This window comes from Lampetra fluviatilis, chromosome 33, assembly GCF_964198595.1.
Source record: "Lampetra fluviatilis chromosome 33, kcLamFluv1.1, whole genome shotgun sequence".
In the NCBI taxonomy this organism is placed as follows: Eukaryota; Metazoa; Chordata; class Hyperoartia; order Petromyzontiformes; family Petromyzontidae; genus Lampetra; species Lampetra fluviatilis.
Genome location: NC_136307.1, coordinates 8,592,774 through 8,618,495, shown reverse-complemented (window position 1 = coordinate 8,618,495; position 25,722 = coordinate 8,592,774). Strand labels below are relative to the sequence as shown.

The 25,722-nt window shown below is 50.7% G+C and overlaps 1 protein-coding gene across 2 annotated transcripts in view; it reads right to left on the bottom strand.

Annotated features, from left to right (window-relative positions):
- The window catches only part of LOC144944029 (calpain-9-like), a 36,592-nt gene that overhangs the window by 3,505 nt on the left and 7,365 nt on the right, over positions 1-25,722 (bottom strand). The window contains exons 3-15 of one of the 2 annotated variants that reach the window (XM_078872044.1): positions 25,084-25,202; positions 23,986-24,119; positions 23,219-23,387; positions 22,292-22,375; positions 20,536-20,621; positions 11,760-11,837; positions 11,123-11,286; positions 9,294-9,457; positions 6,771-6,979; positions 4,943-4,979; positions 4,045-4,122; positions 1,985-2,042; positions 19-83 (exon numbers count right to left, since the gene is read on the bottom strand). In XM_078872044.1, coding sequence (XP_078728170.1) covers positions 19-83; positions 1,985-2,042; positions 4,045-4,122; positions 4,943-4,979; positions 6,771-6,979; positions 9,294-9,457; positions 11,123-11,286; positions 11,760-11,837; positions 20,536-20,621; positions 22,292-22,375; positions 23,219-23,387; positions 23,986-24,119; positions 25,084-25,202 — 1,445 coding nt within the window. The remainder of the gene's footprint in view (positions 1-18; positions 84-1,984; positions 2,043-4,044; positions 4,123-4,942; positions 4,980-6,770; positions 6,980-9,293; positions 9,458-11,122; positions 11,287-11,759; positions 11,838-20,535; positions 20,622-22,291; positions 22,376-23,218; positions 23,388-23,985; positions 24,120-25,083; positions 25,203-25,722) is intronic. The other variant, XM_078872045.1, reaches the window with a different exon arrangement.

Here is a 25,722-nt window from a genome sequence, read left to right as displayed (position 1 = left end):
GCAGTGGAGTGAGGATACGTCCGTGAGGGCGACGATGCTGCGGCACGCGTGCATGCTGAAGCCGGTCGACTCCAGCTCACCGTCTGCAACGAGCACGTGTACAAAACCGCCACGTGTTTATAGCAATAAACAAAACTAACCACTTTTGGTTTACCAGGTAAGGCACACGGAGCTGCGTAGCTCTTTTTCAGAAACGACCTGGCCGCAAATGATAGCTCAAAGAAGTGGCTTATCGCGTGCAAATTTATAGCAGCCAAATACTCTGAATGCACGTTGATTCTAAATAAGGAGGGAAAAACCGGAGGACCCCGATAAAAATCCACACGACCACGGGGAGAACATGCAAACTCCAAATATACAGCAGCAGACGTCAGGGTCGGGATCGAACCCACGACCTCTTGTATACCAAGCGAGGTAGTTAACTTCTTTCCACCAAGGCACCCCAATTCTTTTTTTGCAATAAAAATAATGATAATCTTTATTTACAGAGTGCCATTCATACCGTGCGGTTTAAGGCGAGTGTACACAAGTTAAGATAATATACACATAGCAATACATGAAGAGAAGGGGAATTTATTAAAATGGCATAATAGTCAAAATATGCCAGAGTACAATCATAAGGCTAAATTATAGAAGTAGGCCTCAAGCCTCGATTTAAACGTAGTCGCTGTGGGCGAAACCTCTGATGCGATCGGTCAGAGTTCCACGGTCGGTCGCGGGGTCCGAACACAAGAAGCCACCTCGTCTCCTTTCCTACTGAGCCTTAAACCTCGCAATGCACAGCAGCGGTCACTACCATCAGCAGCGGTCACTACCATCAGCAGCAGTCACTACCATCAGCAGCGGTCACTACCATCAGCAGCGGTCACTACCATCAGCAGCGGTCACTACCATCAGCAGCAGTCACTACCATCAGCAGCGGTCACTACCATCAGCTGACCAAACTGTACGCGGAGGCCGATATGCAATCTGGTGCCATTCTATTCATTGCTTTAAATGCCAGTCGTAGAATTTAATACACATTGCACTTCATCTTTAGTCCATGCACAATCGTTTGATGATTCGCCCACTCCCGAGATTTGATAAATTGTCACGAAGCTGGGAAGAGATTTGATCGAAGAATCAATTCTCTCATGGCCCCCCGGTTTTATTTGCATGTAAAATGTGCTAAAATTATACATGAGCGTGCGATTCGATGTTTGTATACTGAGTAGAACAATACATTTCAAGCGACTAGTAATTTCTGTGACTCCCATATGATAATACATTATAACAGATGATCGTAAAATGAGAGACTGTACTAGGTCCAGGACTTTTGGATATCACCACCAGTGGATTATATTCAGCCGGAACAGTCCGGCTGAAATTCCAGGAATTATTTTAGCGCGCCACATTCATCTCGCCTGATTTTGTCCTCACAAAACTGCAGTGGCGCATTCATTGCATAACAGGAATACCGGGTTGCAACAATCTTTGTACAGAGTTCGCAAGCGTCCATCGTCGGAGGGAAACATGCATCCAACCAACAATGTTTTCGCTTGGCGAGGACATTCAGAAAAATTACCGCCTCTCCCAATTAACAACATTTTGCCTCCCAAAATTCCGAAGTGATAACGTCCAATACAAACGAGTGGGTGCCAAAGTCTTTCGGAAGAGTGACTCGAGTTTAATTGGTTAGAATCATCCGGAAAGAGCATTCCCCCACATCGATTTACACGTCAGGCCGATGTTTGCGCGTGACTGCCATCGTCCCTTGAGCAGGGCCTGTGGCTTCGACGTGGTGACGTTGCCCCACAGGGCTCAACGACGACGGCGTGGCAGAGTCATCTATTTTCAACTCCGACTCAAAGTAACGCGCGCACGGCCAAGGGGCACGGCCAGGTTCACGTATCGTACCTGCGTAAGACATCACCTCATGGACGTGCGTACATGCGTGCGTTTGCACAAAGAGCGACAAAGCGGGTGGAGTGTCGCGGTGACTCACGCTTGGCAGTGATCTTGTTTAGCATGTCCTGCAGCTCTTTGGGGCTGATTTCCATGTCCTGAATAAAACAAATGATAAATAAACCAAAAATGACCTCATATCTGAAGTTTCAATCAGATCGAGATGTTACCGTGACCAAAGCCGCCAATGATGCCAACTCCATCGCCACCTTGCCTCACTGCCAACGCTCTCAACCCTCCGCCCGCAGCTGCTGCACGGTAGACACACAGCGACCCTCACAATCTGCCCTCAAGAGCCTCATCCCACCCACCAACTGCTCTTGAGGTCTTCTCTTCCACTTGGTTTGAACTATTGTTCTCGCGCACTCCTATGAGTCCAGTCCATCAGAAATGCGAATGCTCGCAGGTCACCCCAATGCCTGACTCGGCAGTCGGACCTCCTCCAACCTGCCCACGCGTCTCCCACCCAGCGCAACCGTTTTGGCCCAACCGCATCCACAGAGTGTACCCTGCACTTCGATTTAAAGCTTTCGTGACTGCAGGGATTCATCTTCTTGGTTCTTTCAGTAAAGTCACGTAGAATGGAAATAATAAAATAATAAAAATAAACATAATAAATAATTCTCACGACGTTTCGGCCACAACGCAAGTAGCCCTCCTCAGGTGGAGAACAGGTCTGTCGAGGAGACAGAGTCTGAATGCGTTGTGGCCGAAACGTCGTGAGAATTATTTTATTATGTTTTATTTTTATTATTTTATTATTTCCATTCTACGTGACTTTACCGAAAGAACCACGAATGTGTACCCTGCACTATTCACTTTGGGACATATGCATTTCTTAGCCTGTCCTGGCCATCGAGTTCTTAGCATCCGTCTCAATGATTCTGGCGACATCAAGCTGCCGGTTCTCTGACCCATATGGAAAATACAGATCTCACCCCTGCCAAAAAATACCATCGCTTTATATCCAGACATATTCATCTTATATTTGAAAGTGGTTTCCATAGCCCGTCCAAAGTAATAGTATCTAATAATAATAATAATAGCTTCGTAATAATTTAGTGCATTTGGTGTTTGTTCCATTCGTGTCGCACCAGGCTATCGGGGGAGGCACTATGTTGTTATTGACAGCTATAGTCTACAAGTCTACAATTAGGGCGATGTTGCTGCGTGTGATTATTTGAGTGTCATTTTCCACGCTTTTTGGCAAATTTGGACAGCGTCGACGGCACAAGTTGATCTGTTGGCAAAAAATGCACAGTTAACAATGCACCCGCAGTATTAAATGGGGCGGCCACTGGGTTCCAACTGCGAACCCCGTTTACGAGCAGTAAAATGCGCTCCTGCCCGGCCCTTTCAACGCTTATTTGCATCCGACCACATCGCCCTCAACACGCCAGATCTCAACGAATCCGGGTCGAGCCTGGTTAGTACTTGAATAGCCGGTGTCATAGCCATGGGCTGTGACATGGCCAGGATTTGGCGGCACAACTGTGGATTTTTGCATCCATCTGTGCGGATCTCTGCTCGTTACCAACTCGTACGTGTGGTGGGTTTTCTCCGGGTTCTTCGGTTTGCTACCCCACAGAGCCCAGCACTCGTTTAATTTGCCAAAACATCCCAAAGTGGCGGGACCATCCCGTTTTGAGACTCGGCGAGGCTTTTCTAGCTAAAGGGAATCATTATTACTGTATTACTGATAACGATGAATTCGTATTACCGTATTACTGATAACAGTGAATTGATATTACTGTATTAGTATGAATGGTGAATTATTATTGATAATGTGCCATTTTATTGAGGAACTGTGTGTTATCTTGATGTGGTCTGGGACTGTTTAGTTGTTATTTTTGCTGCCTTGCCCAAGCTTGATGAATCAGACTCATATTAATGAATGCATCGCTTATTTATATTTAGTGACTTCGCTTACCATTGTCTCTATTTTTCACTCCTATCATGTGTTATTTTGTATTGTTTGCTGTCGTAACTCGCTGACCCGCCCCATACTGGACATCTGTGGAAAAAAGAAAGCTTCGTAGGCTCATCGGATTCCTCCGCCTGCGGTCAAAATAAAAGATTATTCTGATGCCGATGATTTACCTCTCCTGCGAGCCGACCGAACAAGGTTTTAAATTTACGATCGTCCTCGGTTTCCGTTCCAGGCTTGGCCACATCATTCTGAAATACACAAAGCACACGGGGGTGGGGGGAGAGGTTGGTCGCCACGGTGGGGAGATGTTAACTACATCACCTGGTATACAGGATGTCGTGGGTTCAATCCCGACCTCTAACACCTGTATATTTGGAGTTTGCATGTTCTCCCGGTGATTGCGTGGATTTTTCTCTGGGTCCTCCGGTTTTTCCCTCCACATTTAGAGTCAACATAAATTTAGAGTATTTGGCTGCTATAAATTTCTACGTGATAAGCCACTTCGTTGAGCTATCATTTGTGGCCAGGTTACTTCTCATGAAGAGTGATATAGCTCTGTGGACCTTACCTGGTGAAATAAAAAAGAGTTTATAATTTTAACAAATTCTCATACAAAGACATTAGATCCCTGTACATAAGCACAGTTCTGATAAAAGCACAGTTTTGATAGAAGCTACACATCATTACATACACCGGTAAGTAGTGTGCTACACCGGTTGCAAGCTACTTTGGATATAAGCACACATGGCTTAAATAATAGATTTAAACAAGTGATCTCCATTACAAGGGCCAAGCAGGAAATCAGTACTGGCTGATACAGTGAAGATTAAATAATATTGTTTTGCCTTTTGTCAATCCACTGTAGAATGGAGGCCTCCCCACACAGCTTCAGTTGTGGGGGGTAGTTTGACCATACTTCACCATTCTGGTGAGTGTAGGATTGTAGAGGGGTGGGGGTCCAGGGTGGTGCGGTTGGACTTGTTAAAATGATCACTTATCTCTGCCAGTGCATATTCGCAGTGCTCTAACCATTGTGCCACCGTTCCACCCAACTCATTTAGAACTCACCAAATCTATGTCTGCTCCGATCTTGTCATCCGATTCCCTTTGGGGGGGGGGGAACCCACAGAAAACACACACATGATGTAGACAAAGAAAAAGATCCCCTATATAGCCTTAACAAACTGTTGGGGCAAGCGAGCGCCTATGAAGGCTGGCATGGCACACGAGAAGGTGGGTGGCCAACACCACGTCTGGCCGCCTTTGTCTCCCCATTGCAGATGTTAACACACCATAGTAGGCACTCGTTTGACGCTGAGTCGACCTAGGGGAGGCCAATGACCAGTTCAAATAATCGTCACCGGTCTTGGCCGTGCACAGGAATCGAACTCGGGTCGCCGGGTTCGTAGCGCAGCGCACTAACTCTCCCCATATACACATCTGTACACGTACACACACACACACGCACGCATATGAAGGATCGTCAATAGACATAGACGCGTAATGCTGTCCCCACTCTGCCGCAGTGATTCGAGACTGAATTATTGATGAGATAAGAGCGCAATTGCGGAGCCTTTTTGACTGCACTGGATTCCAGTGGTAGAGGGACGGATGGGCGGTGCGTATAGCGTCCTCGTGAGCGAGGCGCGTAACCAAATGCGGATAATATTGTGAGCAACACCCATTATGTTTGATTAGAAAGTACTTTGCTTTGAATGGGCTTGAGCATAACGCGTCGCTACAAGGGACGATGAGCGATGGTCGAATCTAACGATAGAGTGGGAGCCAAGGAGGGAATGGCACCAGAGGTGTTACGTCGACTGCGGAGATGGAGCAATGAAATTAGGTTCTCGACAGGAGCGTCTTTCAGATGGGCACAAGTTACTGCTCCCTTATTGTGACAGTCCTTGAACCAACAAATGTCAAGTTCCTACCCAGCCCAGAGAGGACTAATTCAGCTTTCCTTAGGCCAATGTAAATGTGCAAGGCACCCAGTGATATTAACTGTGCAACAATCCTCGCCGTTGTTATCGTTCACTCCAAAACAAAACCACCACCAGAGAGTTCGTGTGAGATGGCCCCGGCGGCTGGGAGGTGGGAGCTCGACTGTGATCTGCCACCACTCACCACCACTGCCGCTCACCACCATCACCAGCAGCATGACGACCAATACAACTATCAGCACCACCAGCACCATCACCACCACCGGCAGGACCACCATTGCTACTACCAATAATACCACCGCCAGTACCACCAACAACACAACTACCACCAGCCGTAGCAGCACGACCATCGCTCCCAGCACCAGCACTAGCAGCAGCAGCACCACCACCGCCACCAGGGCAAGTAAGATGCACTTCATCACCCCACAGCGGCCAACACTGCCCTCTGAGAAACAACGCCGGTAGCTCAGTAGAAGAGTGAGAAGCTCGCAATGGAAAGGTTTGCAAGCTCAAATCCTGGTTGGGCTTCGACTCATCATCGTTAACCCTCCCGTTCAGGGCTCAATACAATGCGAACCGCTTTGTGGGGGGGGGGGGGGGGGAGTCAACAGCGGTTGTTGACCTGCAGTTTTATTTCCCCTCCAAGCACCGTCTCTGTCTCGGGGCTGTAAAACGAGAGATAAGCACCGACGCGTTGACTCTCATTTTTGGGAAATTCGCTCCGACCCTGGCCCTCTCTCTCCTCTCTCCCTCCTCTTTCTCTCCTCTTTCTCTCTCCTCTTTCTCCTCTCTCTCTTTTTTTTTTACTTTTATAATTTTATTTCCTCCAGCGGCAATTGCGCTGGAGTATTTTCAATGCATCAGTATACCAGCCTTTATGGCCACACAATGCTCTCTCTCTCCAGCAAGGGGCGCGAGGTGCCAGCGTGCGTCGCCGCACGCTCGCGACGCACTTGGAGCGGTTGGGCTTCTCGGCGAAGACGCGGACGAGGAAGTCGGCCTCCTGGTGCGGCTCGAAGGTGGAGGGCACGATGACGTACTCGCCCGCCGGCAGGCGGAAGCGCTGCGACACCTCGCGCAGGTTGATGAACGAAGGGCTGCGCGCCTTGGAGGCGTTGTAGAGGAAGAACTCCTTCGGCATCGGGCCCGTCTGATCGGGGATCTGTATAGACATCAGAGAGAGACGACGATGATTTTTATTATTCATGTTTACGAAGGAAAAGCCTCACTGAGTCTCAGCAGGGGTCCTACCAAATTTGTCACAAGAAGGCGTGATTTTTCTGCCGTGTGTTGCATTGTTATGCTATATGGTATGTGTTTTATTACTTATGAGAGGAACCCGGAGGAAACTCCATACAGAACACGGGGAGACCGTACTAACTCCAATACCAATACCCGCCATTCGCCACTCAGTGAAGGTGACGTCACCACGACGCCTGTGCCAGGCTAGGTGCACTTTGTGGCCACGTGAAGTGTTGAAGGCTCGCTGACAGGAGGACTCGGGACAGAGCCAGGTGCCATGGATTGGCTGACTGAGATGACTGTTAGATGCACCAGCTGTAGCCCCTACTGTGCCAACTTGCTGCATTTTAGCCGCCTGGCGCTCCTCTCGTAGGGCACAAACACCATACAAACTCCACACACTCACTCACTCTCACACTCTGCAAAGCAGTGGGAGGACATACAAACTTCACGCAGAAAGGCACCCGAGTTGGGAATCTAACTCAGGCCCTTCTTGCTGTGTTACCGATGTGCCACTCTGCCGTCCGTGATGACGATGACTGTCATGGGTCGTTTTGCTCCAAGATGAACTCCTGACAGGGTTTACATTTGTCAGCGAATATATTCCAGGTTTGCTAGCAGACCGGAATAGGTAGCATGCCACCGATAGTCACAACCATAGAGAAAGGTATAATGGATGCGGTGTGCCGGGCACATAAATAGTGAACCAGATATACCCAGCTGAAATAAAGCACTGATCTCCGAGATGGTGATAAAGATAGAAACTGTCATGATGATAATGATGACCGTGATATCTAAGTTACGAGAGGGTTATTTTGTTTATAATTTTTGTTATCGTTCCCAGTGGACTGCAGTAGCTAATAACGGATCTCAACTATCTCGGTCTGCATCTTCGGATTAATGACATTTCGTATTAAGAAAGCATTTTTATTTTTATTCCGATACTTATTACCCCTCCCCCCTCACCCCCAATATCATTGATGTAAATAGCGTTAACATTTTATGAAAGGTGCTGTTATATAACCTGTAATTATTCTTCTCCTTAAATAACACTGGTCAACAAAAAAAACCCATTTTTTTCTGACCTGGACTTTTGCAGCTGTTTTAGACTAATTTCAGGGTGCTGATTCCAAATCTGATCTCAGATTTGCTCTATCACATCTCATTTTTATGCTATCGGCATACCCCATTTTTATTGATTTTACCCGAAATTAACTCTGTCACTTATGATTGACAGTTGTTGCGAGTCAGTGACTGCTTTAGTGTTAAAATATGGTGCTGTATTTTTAGGATAGTGTGTTTATAATATCATTTTATGTAGATATCCACATTTATTTAATATTTTTCTTCTGCAGTTTTGATTGAAAATGCAATATTTGATATCTCAAAAACCTGATGTGATAGACAAAAACTGAAGCCAGATTTGGAATCAGCACCCCAAAATTACCTTACAACCGTTGGAATACCTTATGCCAGAAAAAGTATGTTGACCAGTGTAATTATTTATAATTTCATCCCTCGTCACAGACAATCACGCATTGGTCTAGGACAGCCGGCGGTGGCAGCAGTCATAGCCACGGTGGCAAGATGTTACCTGCCTCGCCCGGTATACAGGAGGTCATGGGTTCAATCCCAATCCTGACGCATGCATATTTGGAGTTTGCATGTTCTCCCCGTGATCATGTGGATTTATCCCTTCGTGTTTAGAAACACGCACTCAGATTATTTGGCCGCTGTAAATTTCCACACGTATGTGTATGTGTGTTGAACTTTCGTTGGCAGCATACACAGTCAACCGTGCCAATCGGAGGTGAGATTATTATAGTTGCTTCGTCGAGCAATCATTCCTGACCAGGTCGCCTCTGCAAAAGCGCTTGCATAGCTCAGTGGGCCTGGAAACTGGTAACATTAAAAGCTGTGGGCTTTTTTCTTCTTGGTTCTTTCGGTAAAGTCACGTAGAAGGGAAATAATAAAATAATAAAAATAAAACATAATAAAATAATTCTCACGACGTTTCGGCACAGGTCTGTCGGAAAGACAGACCTGTCCTCCACCTGAGGACGGCTGCTTGCGTTGTGGCCGAAACGTCGTGAGAATTATTTTATTATGTTTTATTTGTATTATTTTATTATTTCCCTTCTACGTGACTTTACCGAAAGAACCAAGAAGATGAATCCCTGCAGTCACGAAAGCTTTAAATCGAAACTGTGGGCTTTTATTCGTGTTCGACATGCCTTGTAGATGGCGTAGCCCATGGTGAGCATGTTGCGCTGCTGCTTGCGCATGTTCTTCTGCATGAGCGCCACGATGAAGGAGCAGGCCTTGCTGCCGGTCTCGTCCGCCTCGTCGTCCTCGTTGTGCAGCTTGAGACGGAACTGCGGGTTGGTCCAGAACGTCTCTGTGGGTCCGATTCACAAGAACACGGAACGGCGGGCCAACGGTTACACTGCGCTCCTTTAAGCATACATCATCGACGTCGAAACAATACGAATGCGAATGTACGCAATTGTTTTGTACGGTCATTTGGTTTTATTCACTTTTGATTTGAAGCTTTCGTGACTGCAGGAATCCATAATCTTTGGTTCTTTCGGTAAAGTCGCGTAGGTATAAAATAAAATAAATCACGACGTTTCGGGCGCAACACAAGCATCCATCATCAAACCTTTTAAAACAGTCTGCCTCAGCAGCAGGACATGCTTTCCCACCTGATGATGGACACTTGTGTTGCGCCCGAATCGTCGTGATTTATTTTATTTTATACCTACGTGGCTTTACCGAAAGAACCAAAGAGTATTTATTCACTTAAAATATTTTTTAAAATATTTTATATCTTATCCATAATACAGGTATTTGGGTTAGATCGCGTAGATATAAATGTATCGTTAAACCCGCCACCACCCGACACAGCCGATTAGTAAGGTTTGTCACGTGAACAAACATGCCAATTCGAATTCAGCACACCGGTGTTTTTGAAAGTAAACCCACAACATTTACAATTCGAGTACCACGTTTCACCACAAATTACAACCAGCATCATCAGGCAGAGAGTCAGAGTTGTGGAGAAATCCTCCTGCTTCGGTCCTAATAAACAAGAATTTATATCTTGTTCATAAATTCTTGCTGCCATGTCTGTGTGCTGGCCCAGTCACCCTTGAAAAAGAGCCCTTAAGCTCCTTGTGTAATTTACTCGGATAATAAACTTCTGATTCTGATTTCAACCACATGCCAACGTTGGCCTCAACCTTGGGTTAAGTGTTGTTAGCGAGCACCTATTAAGGAGGATGGCACCGCACAACTTTCACTCCTCCGCTAGTGGCCCCCACCTGGGTGGGCCGATCTCAGACTTTTGTTCGTGGAATCTTTGCCCCCCCCCCCTCTCACCCCCTTCTTATTCTGTGATTGGTGCTACGTACCGAGCTCGGGTTGAGTTGAAAAAAAAGATGGCACACCACATGCGGTGGTGGCGAGTGGCCAGCACCACGCCCGGTGGCCTTTGTCACTGGACCAGGTGCTCATCTAAAGTTGGGTTGACCCAGGGCAGGCAAGGGACCGGTTCAAATATTCGCCACTGTTGTTGGTCATGAGCGGGAAGCAGTTTTAAAGAAATGAGTTTGCAATTTAGTTGATTCAAAAGTGCATAGCTCCAGTGGCTTCCTAATATCGGAAGCAAGAGCGTTCCAGACGGCCGCAGAAGCACATCTGAAAGCGAGCTATGCAGTGACCATCTGTGTTCGTTGGTGAGCCAAAATCCACTGCGAGGATGACCGGAGTTCGCATGGTGATGGTTTGTGCTCAGCAAGGTATTGTGGTTCATTTGTGGCAAGCACTTTGTGTGTAATGAGTGCAACCTTATAACGTATTCGTTCAGCAACCGGAAGCTAATGCAGCTCAGCGAGCACCAGACGGACATGGTCAGAGCGTGCAGTCCCCGTATCGACACGTGCCGAAGCCTCCTCTACTGGTAGGGTAATGCACGGAAACTGGGGGCGGACGAGGAGCGAGGGTGTTGGAGGGGGTAGCTTCGAAGGTGTAACCTGGATGCAAACTCGTCGACGGGAGGTACCGGGGAAGTTGCGGCATCCGCCGGCGGTGCAGCCCTTGAGCCAGCGACCATCGTGCACCGTGACGGTCCAGTAGCGCGGGTCGCCTTCGCGCTCCACACGGTCCGGGGTCAGGTTGCAGATCTCCATCTTCGTGAAATACCGCATGAAGTCGTCGAACGACATCCTGCAGCCGTCGCGTTTGTTGTGATTGTCGTTGTCGTTTTGTGTGAGCAATTGGCCCAGGTAAATATTAAACAGCACGTTGAATTCAGGAACGGTAAAATAAAACGAGGAGAGGGAAAAGTGGAGAATGAAACAAAAGAGGGAGTAGAGCAATGATGTTTCCCAAACTACTGCGTAGGTTTTTCACAATCGTGCTGCTTATCTCTCCAAAGCTTTTTCGGGTCATACCGCTCATTGTTGGGCGCGATGTCTGACGTTTCATTCCACGGGCTGGGAGCTTCTCTGAGAACCAAATTGTTCCCGAACCGAATTGTTCCCGAACTGAATCGTTCCTGAACTGAATAATTCCCAGCACGTGGTCCGAAAACTGAAACCTCATTGGAGAGATATTCGCACAACGGTAAACAGTAAAACATTTATATTTATCCGATAATCCACAATATTGCACGCCAAAAGGATCAAATGCATCCCTACCAGAACTCTCCATCCTCCGCCATCACTTGCTGCAGCCGGTTCCTCTCTCCCTGATCCAGGGCCTTCCACTCCGGGGCGCTGAGTACATCGACAGCCATTGGCACACGTGTAAGGATCAATATTTACGCACACTTTTAGGCAACTGTTGATTTTCGGCGTCAAGTCTGCATTGAGCGCACATCATGCTTGTGGTAAAAGCATGGAAACAAACGTGTTTTGATAATAATAATATTTATACGCGTTGTCTTTGAAATTTTACGGCCTACACTAGAGGCAGCCTCCTGTATGGCGTCGTCTCACCAGCGTGAGACCAAAGTGCGCCAAAAGCGAGCATCACAAGGGCAATGCAAAAATATCAAAGCGTCAATAGCTCCGTTTGGCAAGTTATATCTATGGAACCCTTTTTTTGTTGCAATTATCAAGATGATGATGGGTGTCTAGTTGGTGTTTCAACATGTCAACGCCTGACTTCTTGCTCGAAAGGATGAAGCCTATTTTTTCCATCATCTTCATACTGGCAAAAAAGGGTCTCATAGATGTTACTTTTGTAGTAATTACTCAGGAGGCTTGACGACGGGATCGGAGGCACACTTATTTATTAACACAACTTGTATACAGTTAGCGAGTATACACAGGACCTAAGGGGTAACGTCCCCTTACTCGGCTAACAGGGAGACACAACATCTAAGCCCCGCTAACCTAAGCCCAAGTCCTCCACTAGGGAGCTAGGGGAGGCTACCTGTCCCAGCCCTGGTCAAGCTGGGATCCGACCCCCCTGAGTTCCCAGACCTGCTCGTCAGTCTGGGCTCTCGGGGCCACGCCACCGGCTTGCCCTGGTCGGCCCTGATAAGAACAGCGAGCCAGGGGAGCTCCGGGGCCTATTCTAGCTGGTCTTCCGTCTTCGCTGGTTAAAGCTGATACCTCGACCTCGAGCCCTCCGGCTCACCCCCTCTTATAGTCCGCGGCCCCCCCCGGGAGGGGCCCGTGGGGGATGCAGGTGCGGACGTCGGTGTGGCCACCTCCTATGTGTACGGCCCTAACCACGCCCCTTGTGTTTGTTTGCCATCCGCTCCCATACACAATTACACCTCTACATCACCCCCCCCTGTACAGCTCGCAGCCGTCCCCGGCTGCAACAAAATCAGAATAAAGGTGCATGCCTCCCCAAAACCGTGTGTGCCTCGCGTAAATTTAACAAGAACAATAACAGTCATAACAACAACAACAACAGGAAACAGGTAGAAGAAGAAAGAGAAAAAAATAACCCGGCGCACCCTCCCGAATAAATACCCCATTCCGCAAACCCAACATATATACACGCGCTCCGGATGCCCCTCCCCCACTGTCCGCAAGGGCCCCCCAACGGCCGACCTCACAATAGTCTGCGCGTTTTGGCGCGCGTTCTCGCGGCGGGCCCGTCACAAGGGCTCGACCCGGCACGCTCAGTGGTGGTTGGTGACGGTCCGGGTGCAAGAGAGTCTGGCGTCGCTGCCGAGTGACCCCCGACCCCTCCGGGAGGGGTTGGCGGGCGTGGACCCGTCACTCCTGTTGCACCTGGAGATGGAACAGTTGATGTCATGTTAGGCGAGAGCAGCGACGTCGGGGAGTCGGCGGACCCCTCACACGTTTGGCCATGCGTGTGTGTGTGTGAACCACGGGCCGGCGCAATGAACGGTTTCAACCTTGAGGGGTGCACGTACCACCGACGCCTCCCCCATTTGACGCGAACACATTGTGGCCGTAAGACCTGTACGACCTCCACTGGCCCCCGCCACGGCCGTACCAACTTTGACGAGGTTGCCAGTGGCACCTGGGGACAGTGCAACCATGCCCTGTCCCCTGGTTTCCATTTGAACACATGTACCCGCCCCAGCCGAAGCCTCTCGTTCGCCTTCTGGCGGAGTTCAGAATTTTGCACGGCCGCTTCCCGCGCCTCAGACAATTTGCTGATGTTAAATTTAACGTGTTCGGACAAGGTAGACTTCGCCTGAGGCGCCGAGAGCTTCAGCTGGGTCGTCACAGGGGGGTTAGCCTCGCGGCCATACATTAAAAAGAAAGGGGAAAATCCGGTGGCCGCATGGGGAGCCATCCTGTAGGCCTGCAACACACCGGCTATGCGAAGGTCCCAATCTGTCTGGGATTCGGACACCTGTTGGGACAGCATAGACGTGATGGTCCGATGCAGCCATTCCACCATCCCGTCAGTTTGAGGGTGATACGGGGAGGTCCGAATTTTCTCCGTACCCAAGAGGTCGCACACCTCGCGGAGGAGTTTTCCCGAAAAATTCTTACCCTGGTCAGTAAGCAGCCGTTCCGGAGCACCTTTGTCGAGGACATAGCCCTGGACAAAGGCCTCCGCGATGGCTGCTGCCGACTGGTTGGCCAGGGGCCAGGCCATAGGCCATCTCGTGAAGTATTCGACCCCTGTCAATAAATACCTATTCCCCCTGGGTGTAGCGGGAAATGGCCCGAGTATGTCTAGCGCAACGAGCTCGTTAACCCGGGAAACCTTTATGGACTGCAGCGGAGGGTTGGACCCCCTAGCTGGTGGCTTTCGCTGCGCGCATTGCGTGCACGACCCCAGGAGATCCCCCACGTCCTTTGCCATGCCCGGCCAGAAGAAATCGAGCTGGAGCGTGGCAAAGGTCTTGTGAACCCCCAAGTGCAGAAGCCGCTCATGAACAGCCCATACCACCTTACCCCTCAATGCTGCAGGCACCACGAGCTGCTGGCGGCGGGTTTTTCCGTCCCAGTGCATTAAAAGACCCTGGAACAACCCCCATGAGTCAATGTTCGCCACCCCCTGCCCAACCCCCCCTGCGCGACGGCGCAGAGCGAGGAGGGAGGTGTCCTCCATTTGGAGGCGTCCCCATTCCGCGACCGACAACCCCAGCAACGAATCCCTCCCTTCTTGCTCGATAGGACCCGAAGCCGAAGGCGCATCGGCGGCGGCCACGAGGACCGAATCGGTGGTGACGTTCGGGGGCCTACAACGCCCCGAACCCAGGAGGCAAGCGCACTCCGAAGTGGGTGGCAACCGTGACAGGGCGTCAGCGTTCGTGTGGCGGACGCCCTTACGATATGTGGTGACAAAGTCGTAGTCCTGGAGAATCTCCAACCATCGAGACAACTGGCCCGATGGTTGTTGAACCCGCAGAGCGTACTGTAGGGCCGCATGATCTGTACGGACGGTGAAACGCCGACCGTACAGATATGGGCGGTACTGCTGAATGAAATAAACAATTGCCAATAATTCCCGACGGGTAACGCAGTACCGTTGTTCCGCTGGAGACAGTACCCGACTACCGTAAGCCACCACATGCTCTACGCCCCCAATGAGTTGGGACAGCACGCCCCCAATGCCCGTGTTACTTGCATCTGTATCGAGCAAGAAGGGTTGTGAGAAGTCGGGGTAATTCAACGGCGGAGCCCCCACCAGGGCATTCCGGAGGGCGTGAAAAGCAGCCTCCTCCTCCAGCCCCCAATGAAACCTGACTCCCTTGGACGTCAAGGCATGCAATGGTTTCGCGATCGTAGCGAAGTCAGCCACAAACCGTCGATAGTACGACGCGAACCCAATGAAACTCCTGACCTCTCCCACCGAGGTGGGAGTCGGCCAGGAGCTGACGCATTTCGTTTTGGCGGGATCAGTGGATATCCCCGAGCGCCCAACAATGTGACCCAAATACCGCACCGATTCGCGGAGCAAATGGCACTTCTGCGGTTTAAATTTTAAATTGGCAGCCCACATTTTGAGAAAAACAGCACGCAGCCTCTGGAGGTGTTCCTCGAAGGATTTGCTAAAGACGATGACATCGTCCAAGTAAATTAAACACGAATCCCATTGCAAGCCTGCCAAGACCAGTTCCATTAACCGCTGAAAAGTTGCCGGCGCAGAATGTAAGCCCATCGGCAAGCGGTTAAATTTGAAGAGACCTTGCGGTGTCCGAAAAGCAGTTTTAGGTTTTGATTCGTCATCCAGAGGAAGCTGCCAGAATCCAGATAGTAAATCGAGGGTGGAAAAGAATCGCGCCCCCGCCAAGGCATCGAGCGACTCATCCATTCGAGGAAGCGGGTACGCATCTGCCACAGAAATTTTGTTCAATCGCCGAAAGTCGACACAAAACCGCAGTGAGCCGTCGTGTTTTTTCACCAAAACGATCGGTGCGCCCCACGGGCTGTTGGAAGGGGAAATGATATCGGCGGCTAGCATGTCATCAACAGCCGATTTGACATGATCCTTTTCGGCGGGACTGAGCCGAAAGGGATTTTGGCGGATTGGCGCGCTGTCACCCGTGTCAATATGGTGTCGCAGCAATTTAGAACAACCAATATCAAATTTGTGTTTACTAAAAACGTCGGCAAATTCTTTCAGGAGAACTCGCAGCTGCGCACGCTGCGTGTCGGACAGATCCACAGATCCCGCGCAAAGTGCATCCAGCCATCCGTCATCACAGTCCGAATGCGGTCGCGACGGAGGATCGGTGGTTACCTGACCCACGAGTGGTTCCTCATAGGGCGCCGGCGTTGCGTGTGCAAGCACGGTCCCTTGAGGAACCACGGCCGTTCGCGATCCTACATTAAGGACTGCAATGAAGGGGTCCCCATCCCCTTTCACCATGGTCTGAGCCGCTAGCAAATCGGGTCCATTGACCCCGGCTCGAGATGGTCCCAACAAGACCCCCCGATCCGCAACCCCTTCAGCAAACGGCCGACGCAACCTAAGAGGGACGAGCATCTGAGCCCCCGGGGGTACGCGCACAGTTTTTGTCACGAGCGCCTGCACGGTGGCAAACGCCCGACGCTCCGTGGTGGGGGAAGACAAAAATGTAACACGTCGGCCCGATGGGAGCTCGATGCACCCCTGGTCAATCAAGATACGGATGGGCATTTTGGCCAAGAAATCCGTCCCCAACAGGCACGGAACCGCGAGTGAGGAGGAAACCAAAACAGGCCCGGATAATTTAATGTCTCCAATGCAAATTTTGGCGCGGATTTGCCCAATAATGCCCAGCGAGCCCCCGTTAGCAGCATAGCATGGCACGTCAACAGGGAGCAAGGGACGACTTTGAACGGGAAGGATGTTATAAATCAAATCAGATATAATGGTCGCCGATGCCCCTGTGTCAATTAAAATCCGCACCTCTACCCCATCAATATGACCGACCACAACCGATGATCCCGCCGACGCAGCAACGACACGATGGGCGAGCTCCGACCACTGACCCGGTTGGAGCGCTCGCCGCATTTCAGAACAATCGCGCGCGATGGGCGGCGATTTTCGAACCCTGTTCAGTTGAGCGCGTGAGTGTGTGTCGGATGTGTGCATGGGCCAAACGTGTGAGGTGCCACGACTCGCCGTATTTCTCTGCTGGAGCTTGGGTGGAGACGGCGTGGCGTCCTGACGAGGTGTCGCTCCGCGCTGACGGGGAGCCCGGCATCCTGACGCAACGTGGCCTTGCAGGCCACAGTTGTAGCAGCGTGTGAGCGCCCCAGATGGCCTGGGCTGCTCCTGGCGGCTCGGTCCATTCCGAGCCTGCGGTGCCGCTGATCTCCATTCCCCCCGCCGCTCCACCCCGCAGACCTCCTCTGATGGGAGGGCGGTGGCCGCCATGGCATGGCCGGCCACCCCCTTGGCAGCCTTGCGACGCAGGGACCGCAAGCCCCCGTGGATGTGGCGCGCGACCAGCAGGGACGACATCTCTCCGTCGTCTTGAGCCAAGACGGCGATGTCCAGCTCATCGGCGAGTAGCAGCAGCTTTTCAGCCACCATGGCGTCCACTCCCTCCTCGTCCATCCGCGGGAAAGCTGCCTTTGCCAGGGCCAGGAGAGCCGTTCGGAAGGCCAGGGGCGATTCGTTGGCGCCCCGATGCCGATCGTGGAACAGCTGCCTGCAGTCCGAAGGCGGCCCATAGACGGCTGACAGCAGCTGCAGCGCCAGGTGCAGCGTGGCGCGCTTTTCCTTAGGCGCCGAGGTGAGGGTAGCCAGGGCGTCGTCGTCCAGCATCGCCGGCAGCGCGCATAGTGCCTCGGCGTCCGTCCAGTTCGCCATCTCTTGATGAGCGATGAACCGCCTTTTGAAGCCGCCCCAATCTCCATCCGCTCCCACGAACTCCTTGAGAGGCGGCAGTCGCTGTTGTAAGGCGACGTCCGTGGCTGCGGATCTCGCTCCCTCGTTCCCAGCCGACGTTACAGTGTGGGCGGGCTGTGAGCATGGCATCGCCGGTCGCTCCGTTGTTGACGCGCTGGCCGGCGTTGATGATGTCACGGCTCGTGCTTGGCCCTCAGCAGTCACCTGACGCAGGCCGGCCCCGCCCTCTGCTCGCACTGTAGTGATGGCGGGAAATTTAACCGCGAGCCGCGTCGGGGTGGCGGGAAATGCCGGCGTGCGTCGGCTGCTGCCGTCTTCCCGCGCAGCCCCTCCAGCTCCCAGCCGCGTGATCTCCTCCAACACGGCGGCCGCGGCGTAGAGCAGCTCCGCCAGGCGGGAGTGAGCCAGCCGAAGTCCCTCGGCCGACGCATCCCCCCCCTCCTGTCGTGGCGGCGCGGGTGTACTCGGCCCCGGCTGCTCCGATCCGACCTCGGCCATCTCTGGTGGTGATTCGGCCGCGGTGTCCTCCCTCTCCGACTCCCTGGTACGTGTCGTCCCTCGTGTGTCCATCTTTGGACGTTTTACTTCTGACACCAGATGTAGTAATTACTCAGGAGGCTTGACGACGGGATCGGAGGCACACTTATTTATTAACACAACTTGTATACAGTTAGCGAGTATACACAGGACCTAAGGGGTAACGTCCCCTTACTCGGCTAACAGGGAGACACAACATCTAAGCCCCGCTAACCTAAGCCCAAGTCCTCCACTAGGGAGCTAGGGGAGGCTACCTGTCCCAGCCCTGGTCAAGCTGGGATCCGACCCCCCTGAGTTCCCAGACCTGCTCGTCAGTCTGGGCTCTCGGGGCCATGCCACCGGCTTGCCCTGGTCGGCCCTGATAAGGACAGCGAGCCAGGGGAGCTCCGGGGCCTATTCTAGCTGGTCTTCCGTCTTCGCTGGTTAAAGCTGATACCTCGACCTCGAGCCCTCCGGCTCACCCCCTCTTATAGTCCGCGGCCCCCCCCGGGAGAGGCCCGTGGGGGATGCAGGTGCGGACGTCGGTGTGGCCACCTCCTATGTGTACGGCCCTAACCACGCCCCTTGTGTTTGTTTGCCATCCGCTCCCATACACAATTACACCTCTACACTTTTATAATAATGAAACCAATTAAATTGATGTACTAGACGAGATAGAAAATAGTCAGTGACAGTGTACAAATTATTTTTTAAATTCTGCAATTCAATGATGACCCTGAATTATGACAATTAATTGAATTCCGGATGATGTGAATTGTTAAGACGCTTGTGACTGGCTCGTCGACAGGATTTCTGGCTGACTGGTGAACAGACCAGCTGACGACCGCACTGAAGCGAAACAATATTGTCATGCTTCTACATTGGCAGTGGTGCACAAGCGCAAATAACAACAACAAACACATTCGTCAGTAGCACTGTGGTCCTACAGTCTAAAACTATCATCGGTACCATCTCATGCATTGGCCCTGATCTCTCTACAATGAAGTAGGGCCATAGACAGAAACATCGTCTATTAGGATAGCATTTTATGGAGATGTTATTGAGATTTTGACCATTTGTACCGATCAATCAGCTTGGCAGACGGTTGGAAAGCGCTGACCAACAGGCGGATCCGGTTTAACAGACGGTCAAGTGGTCAGGCGTGCTTACTCGTTGGCGGCAGCATGTTATGGGAAGCATCGATTCATCGATTAAAATAGATGTCAAATGTAATGCGTAACAGTAAATGGTTTACACGAACCGTGAGAATGATTATCAAACGCTAATTTTTTTAGAACTGTTTTGTGTTGTTCAGTTTGTTGTCCTTCGTCCGTACCTCCGATTAGCACGGTTGGCTACGTACAGAGCGAAAGAAGTTCAATGTACGTACTTGACGAAACGAACGAGACGTGCAAACAAGACAGATGAGCCGACAGTACAAACGAGGCAGTGGAAACGTGACAGGATATTCGGAGGCCACGGGTACAAATGAGATGGCCTATACCAGTTTTTCTTCACTCATTCTCAGATGGGGGCCATTTGCGGCGATAACACATCATCGGTGTGAGGGCCGCCACACATTTGAAACCATTGGGGTTTGATCGCAGCACAATGACGATGGGAGGTGTTTTCACTCGTTGTGTATTGTTGGGGGCCGCACGTCAGGGGGTGCACGAAAGGTCACCAGGGGCCGCCAGTGGCCCGCGGGGCCTTACAATGAAGAACACTGGCCTCTACAATTGAGACGATAGGGATGAATTAGTTACACAGTCTAAGACCATGTTTATTTGACTATGAACGGTTTGTCCAAGTATTTTTTCCCAGTCAACTTTTGTGACTGGAAATATACTTAATTCAACATAGAGTACGTTCATGCACTGTTTCCGATTTATTTTCTAACGCCGTTGATTTTGCCCTGACTTCTCTTTGATCCATCGTTGCAATTAGTTTTTCAAGAACACGACACCCATGAAATAGAGCCTAACAGCGTATTGGGCCCTTCCTGCTGAAATAAAATGTACGGAGAAAAAAATATATTTTAACGTCATCGCTTTTGTCATTTTTTTCCTGATCCTTATGAGTTATCACTGGCTTGATCAGAATTTACTTGGGATAAATCGGGGGGTGGGGGAAGGACAAAATAAGAGTTTTAACAAAATGCATCCTCACTGATCGCTCCAGGCACCGTTCCACTCCACCTCGCCCCAAGGGTTGCGGATGCGGAGCAGCTTCACCTTCTGGCCACGGTAGTTCACCTGCACGCGCACACCTTGACGGGGTTAACTGCGTACGAGGTAAAGGCGCAGCCCTGCAATGTCTTGCTCAGCGTCACTGCTGGCGGCGGAAGCGCCCCCAGGTATCTGGCCTACTCCTGCATGCTGGTCGGACGTCTTTGGAAGAGGTCGGGGTAGCCACACTTCAGGGACGTGCGGTGAGGTCAATGGCTGGGGAGGCACTGGCTCGTGTCAGAGCCAGATTTACACACTGAGGGGGCGTGGCCTCACGGAGGGGGGGCGTATCCTCACGGAGGGGGCGTGTCCTCACTGAGGGGGGCGTGTTAGACACATCCCCCTCAGTGAGGCAGATGTGATAGCTGCCTCCCCTGGTGCTTTTTCATTGCAGTTTCACGACGAGACCAGCGAGCCTAAATATCTATATACACATATGTGAAATAAATTACCTGGAGTATGGAAGGCGAGGACATTGGTGACATACTGAGATAGTAACAGGCACGCGCTTATTGCCCGCGCTCCATCCAGTGCCTGAGGGGTTGCGTAATCAGAGGGGAGGCTGAGCTCGTCGCTGCCTCACCTCTCGTCTCTTCCTGTATTTGCCCCCGAGCTCCGCACATTTGGCGATTTTGACTATAAAAATGATTGGAATCATACAGAAATGACATTTATAACACAGATCAGTGGAAAAATCTTAATATTTTTTTAATTTGATTATTCTTTTTTTTTACTTTTCGTAACAGCTATTTTCATTGGCGTTTGACAGGTGAGGCTCTGCCTCACCTGCCTCCCCTGACCGCACGTCCCTGCGCACTTTACCCCACCACACGCACCCTGCTATTGACCGTTTTTTGTCTGGTGGAGATATTCGTGATGTACTGCTGGGTGGACAGAGGCTATTGAACGGGTGACCTGTGAATTGCAGGTCCAGCGCATGAACCTTTGCACCATGGTAGCATCTCCTTGACTGTGTATAGTAGGCCCTGTAAAGAATACATTACATTGGAGTCTGGCACCCAGTATTCAATAACAACATATTTAAATCTATAATGCCTATAAAAATGCCACCCTGTGAAAGCCCTGGGAATCTTTGATGCTGTCCTGGCTGCCTTGGCTGTGCCTGGGATGCTGTTGTTGTTTGTTGTTTGTAGTTGTTTGTTGCCGTTGCTGGGCTCTAGCTGTTTTGTTTTCACCTGCTGTGCCACCGTGTTGCTCTGCTCTCTCCCGTGTTGCTCTCTCTTTGCCCCCGTCCCCCCACCTCCTCACCACCCTACATCTCCCTTCTCGAACTCAAGTCGCCGGGTTCATGGCTCGGTGCGTTACCACTGGGCAGGACGTGGTGGTGCGCACGTCTAAGCCATGCAGATTCAAGGCAGGGACGGTGCGTCAGGCGGAGCTCATTTTAATGCGCTCTGAAATTTTTTAAATCGACTGGGCTGCGATTGTGATCAGCATGTGGCAGTACAGCAAATAGGTTCGTAAACACGACTGTGTTATCCCCTCACACTCAGGGCGGGTTTTCTCCCGGGCATTCTGGCTTCCTGCCACGTGAAGCGAAATTACCACCAGATCCCTCATTTAAATATGGAATTAGTCCGAATGCAGGACCCTCGTTTGAAAAAAAGAAAAAGCCTTGAGACTCGGCGAGGGCTTTCCCGGAGCCACAGACGAGTAACGTTGCTTTGTGCTCTGACCTCATCGACCCCCGTGATGGAATACGCGTGGCCCTTCACGAGACCATTTGACGTCCGCGCCTCAGACTCGGAGGCATTCGTCACCTGCGGGGGGGGGGGGGGAGGCAGCAGGAGACCCACCATGTTTAGACGCTACAGTTGCACACAAACAACCACCTCAACCGTAATGATGGCCATACAGCACGGCGCTCATCGTCCCAGTGTACATATCATCGGTATATAGTCTAGGTAATGTATGTATGTTGAAACTTCTTTCGCAGCATATGTAGCCGAATGTGCTAATCACCACAAGATGATGTGATATACTCTATCGTACAGTGTATCACATCATTATCATAATCGTCGTTTTTTTAAGATAACAGCTTTACCGAAGACCCTTATTCATTCTTAATTTTGGAGCTTTCGTGACTGCAGGAATTATTCTTTGGTTCTTTCGGTTAAGTCACGTCTAAAGATAAAATAATAAATTAAATAATAGCATATTCATCATTCAAATAATCACCATTGTTATTATTGTGAGGTAGAATAAAGGTCGGGTGAGAGGTGGGTTAGAGCTGGGGTTATGACCAGGTTTAGAGTTGATATTGGTTTAGGCTCATAGTTGGAGTTAGGTTTGGAGTTCAGGCTAGAGCCAGGGTTGGAATTGGGGTCAGGGTCATAGTTGGGGGTTGGAGTCTGGGTCAGGGTTAGAGCCAGGGTTGGAATTGGGGTCAGGGTCAGAGTTGGGGGTTGGAGTTTAGGTCAGGGTTAAAGGCAGGGTTGGAATTGGGGTCAGGGTCAGAGCTGGGAGTTGAAGATTGGGTCAGAGTTAGAGCCAGGGTTGGAGTTTGGATCAGGGTTAGCATTGTAGCCAGGGTTGGAATCTAGGTCAGGGTCAGAGCTGGGAGTTGGAGTCTGCGCCAGGGTCAGGGTTGGAGTTCCACGCACGTCGATGGAGCACCCCATCATGGAGCCCTTCTGTCGCGCCTTGCACATGATGCGGAACAGGTCGGGTGGAGCGGTCTTCAGCTCGAGCAGCTCGTACACGCCCCCCGTGAAGTCCTCCATGGCCTCCGCAATGCTGCCGCCCTTGAGCGCCTCATAAGAGCCGTTGAGCCTGTGTGCCGTGCGGTGGACACGAGCCAGGTTTAATCCACCGCTGGATGAAGTCCTCCACAAGCCGACGGCATCGCTCGAGATCCTTCGATGCAGCGGTCCGTCTAAGCGGGTTGCGTCGATTTTGTCGCTGTCGCCACGGCGGAAATCTGCTTAGGAGTGTTCCTTTGGCTTCCACTACATCGCTAGTCTTGGCCACCGGCCATCATCCCTTCCACCAACGTGTCCTGCCCAAGCTCGCGTACTGTTTGCTCGTCATGAGTAAAGATCTACTATGCCATATGGATCGGATCGAAAATATTGCCGCTCGCACATTTTTTTTACGGAAGTTGAAAATGGTGCAAAGAAGCATGGAGAGGCGCGTGCCTGGAGTTCGACTGAGGCACAGAAAACAAACAAAAAAACACATACATAGAACATATACAAGTTGTAGACATCACATTGATTTTTATAAAAATAAGTTGGCTTGGGTATGGCACATCGTGGCAAGAAGGGGAGATGATGAGAGTGGCAGCCAAACGAGCAGTGTGAGGAGAAGACCCTCATTCAGAAGTCGACAGATCAAGGCTCGTGGAGATGCTCATGATGATGATCCTCACTTGGAGTACGCCTTCTCGAGCAGCGCGCTCCAGAACTCGCGCTTGTCGGCCGAGTGCACGAACACGAGCTGCCCATTCTTCGTTGGAAGTCGGTCATCGATGAAGACGTCCATCCACTCTCCAAAGTGCCAGAACTTTTGCACACACGAAGACAAAGAGGCCCCCGTTTAGCCTGAAGAAACTGTCGGGGCAAATGTTGTTAGCAAGGACCTATAAAGGCTGGCCCGGCACATGAGGGGTTAGGTGGACAGCACCACGCCCGACCGCCTTTGTCTCCACAATGACAATGGTTACACATCGCACAAGGTACTCATTTGAGGCTGTGTCGACTTCCCATGATCGGTTCGGATAATCGTCACTGATGTTGGCCATGAGCGGGAATTGAACTCGGGCTGCCGGGTTCATTGAGCAGTGTGCTAACCTTTGCACTACCGCTCCCTACAAAGACAAAGATCCCTGGTATAGCCTTAACAGATTGTTGGGACGAGTTCTGTTAGCGAGCACCTATGAAGGACGGCACGGCACATGAGAGGGTGGTTGGCCAGCACCACGTTCGGCCGCCTTTGTCTCCGCAGTGGTGATGTTTACACACTGCACCAGTTACTCATTTGAGGCTGAGCCGACCCAGGACCGGTACAGATAATTGCCACTGGTGTTGGCCGTGAGAGGGAATCAAAGTTGGGTCGCTAGGTTCGTAGCACAGAGCGGTAACCGATACACTACCGCTCCCCACAATATACGTAAATACACATACATAATAATAGGGTTTTTCATAAATACACATACAACATAATAATATGTTTTTCCCCTTTTTTCTGGCAACAAAATGAAACCTTTTTAAGGGATGGATTCATGTCTGCATTAACCACAATACTTGCAGTCAAAATGCAGAGGACGCCAAAACGCCTGCAAGTATTGTGGTTAATGCAGACATGAATCCTCGTAAAAAAGTTTCAGTTTTGTTGCCAGAAAAAGGGGAAAACCCCTATTATTATTATATTTTGGTACTGGCAAAGGAGGTCTATTGATACACATACATCACTTATTGACTTTTTATTATCTCTAAATGGATCTCCCTGTGTATATTGAGAGACTTGCCTGGAAGTGGAATATTCCAGCGTAGCCATCCCTGAAGTTCTGGCCCGGGGGCACCACCTTCGCCAGCAGTTGATCGTTGAGTGTCAGTGACGCGATGGCAGCCAGCAGCCAACAGTCACCTGGTGAACCGCGCGGAATTCAGAGCGGTCGGTTCAGTCGAGACGCAGGTGGCAGGGGGGTTGTGGGGGGGTGTGAGATGCACTCAGCCTCGGTCCCACTTGCCCTGAGCTTGTTAGAGCAACAGTGCATTCCTGGCGCTGCACTGCCTGCTCCGTGGGCCAGTGCAGAAATTGGTACCACCTACGGCTGCAAAGCTTTAGCAGTATCGATGTATTTATATGGCCAATAAGAGTTAATTACCTGACAAGCCCCATTCATTTCAAATGGTTGTGAAATCAATTCACTGTTAGTTATCGGCCACGTAAGGAAATGTGGGGCCACGAAAGTGATGCCAGCCCAGGTGGTAGCGACAAATGAAACATGGACTATGTGGTCGTGGTGGTGATGGTTGTGCTCGTGACCATGCAATGACACTCAAAATAAATCTCGGTACAAAATCGAGGCCATGTGAAGCATCGAAGATTCGCTGACAGGAGGTCAAGGAACAGCCCCAGGTGTTATGGGCGAACTGAGATGGCT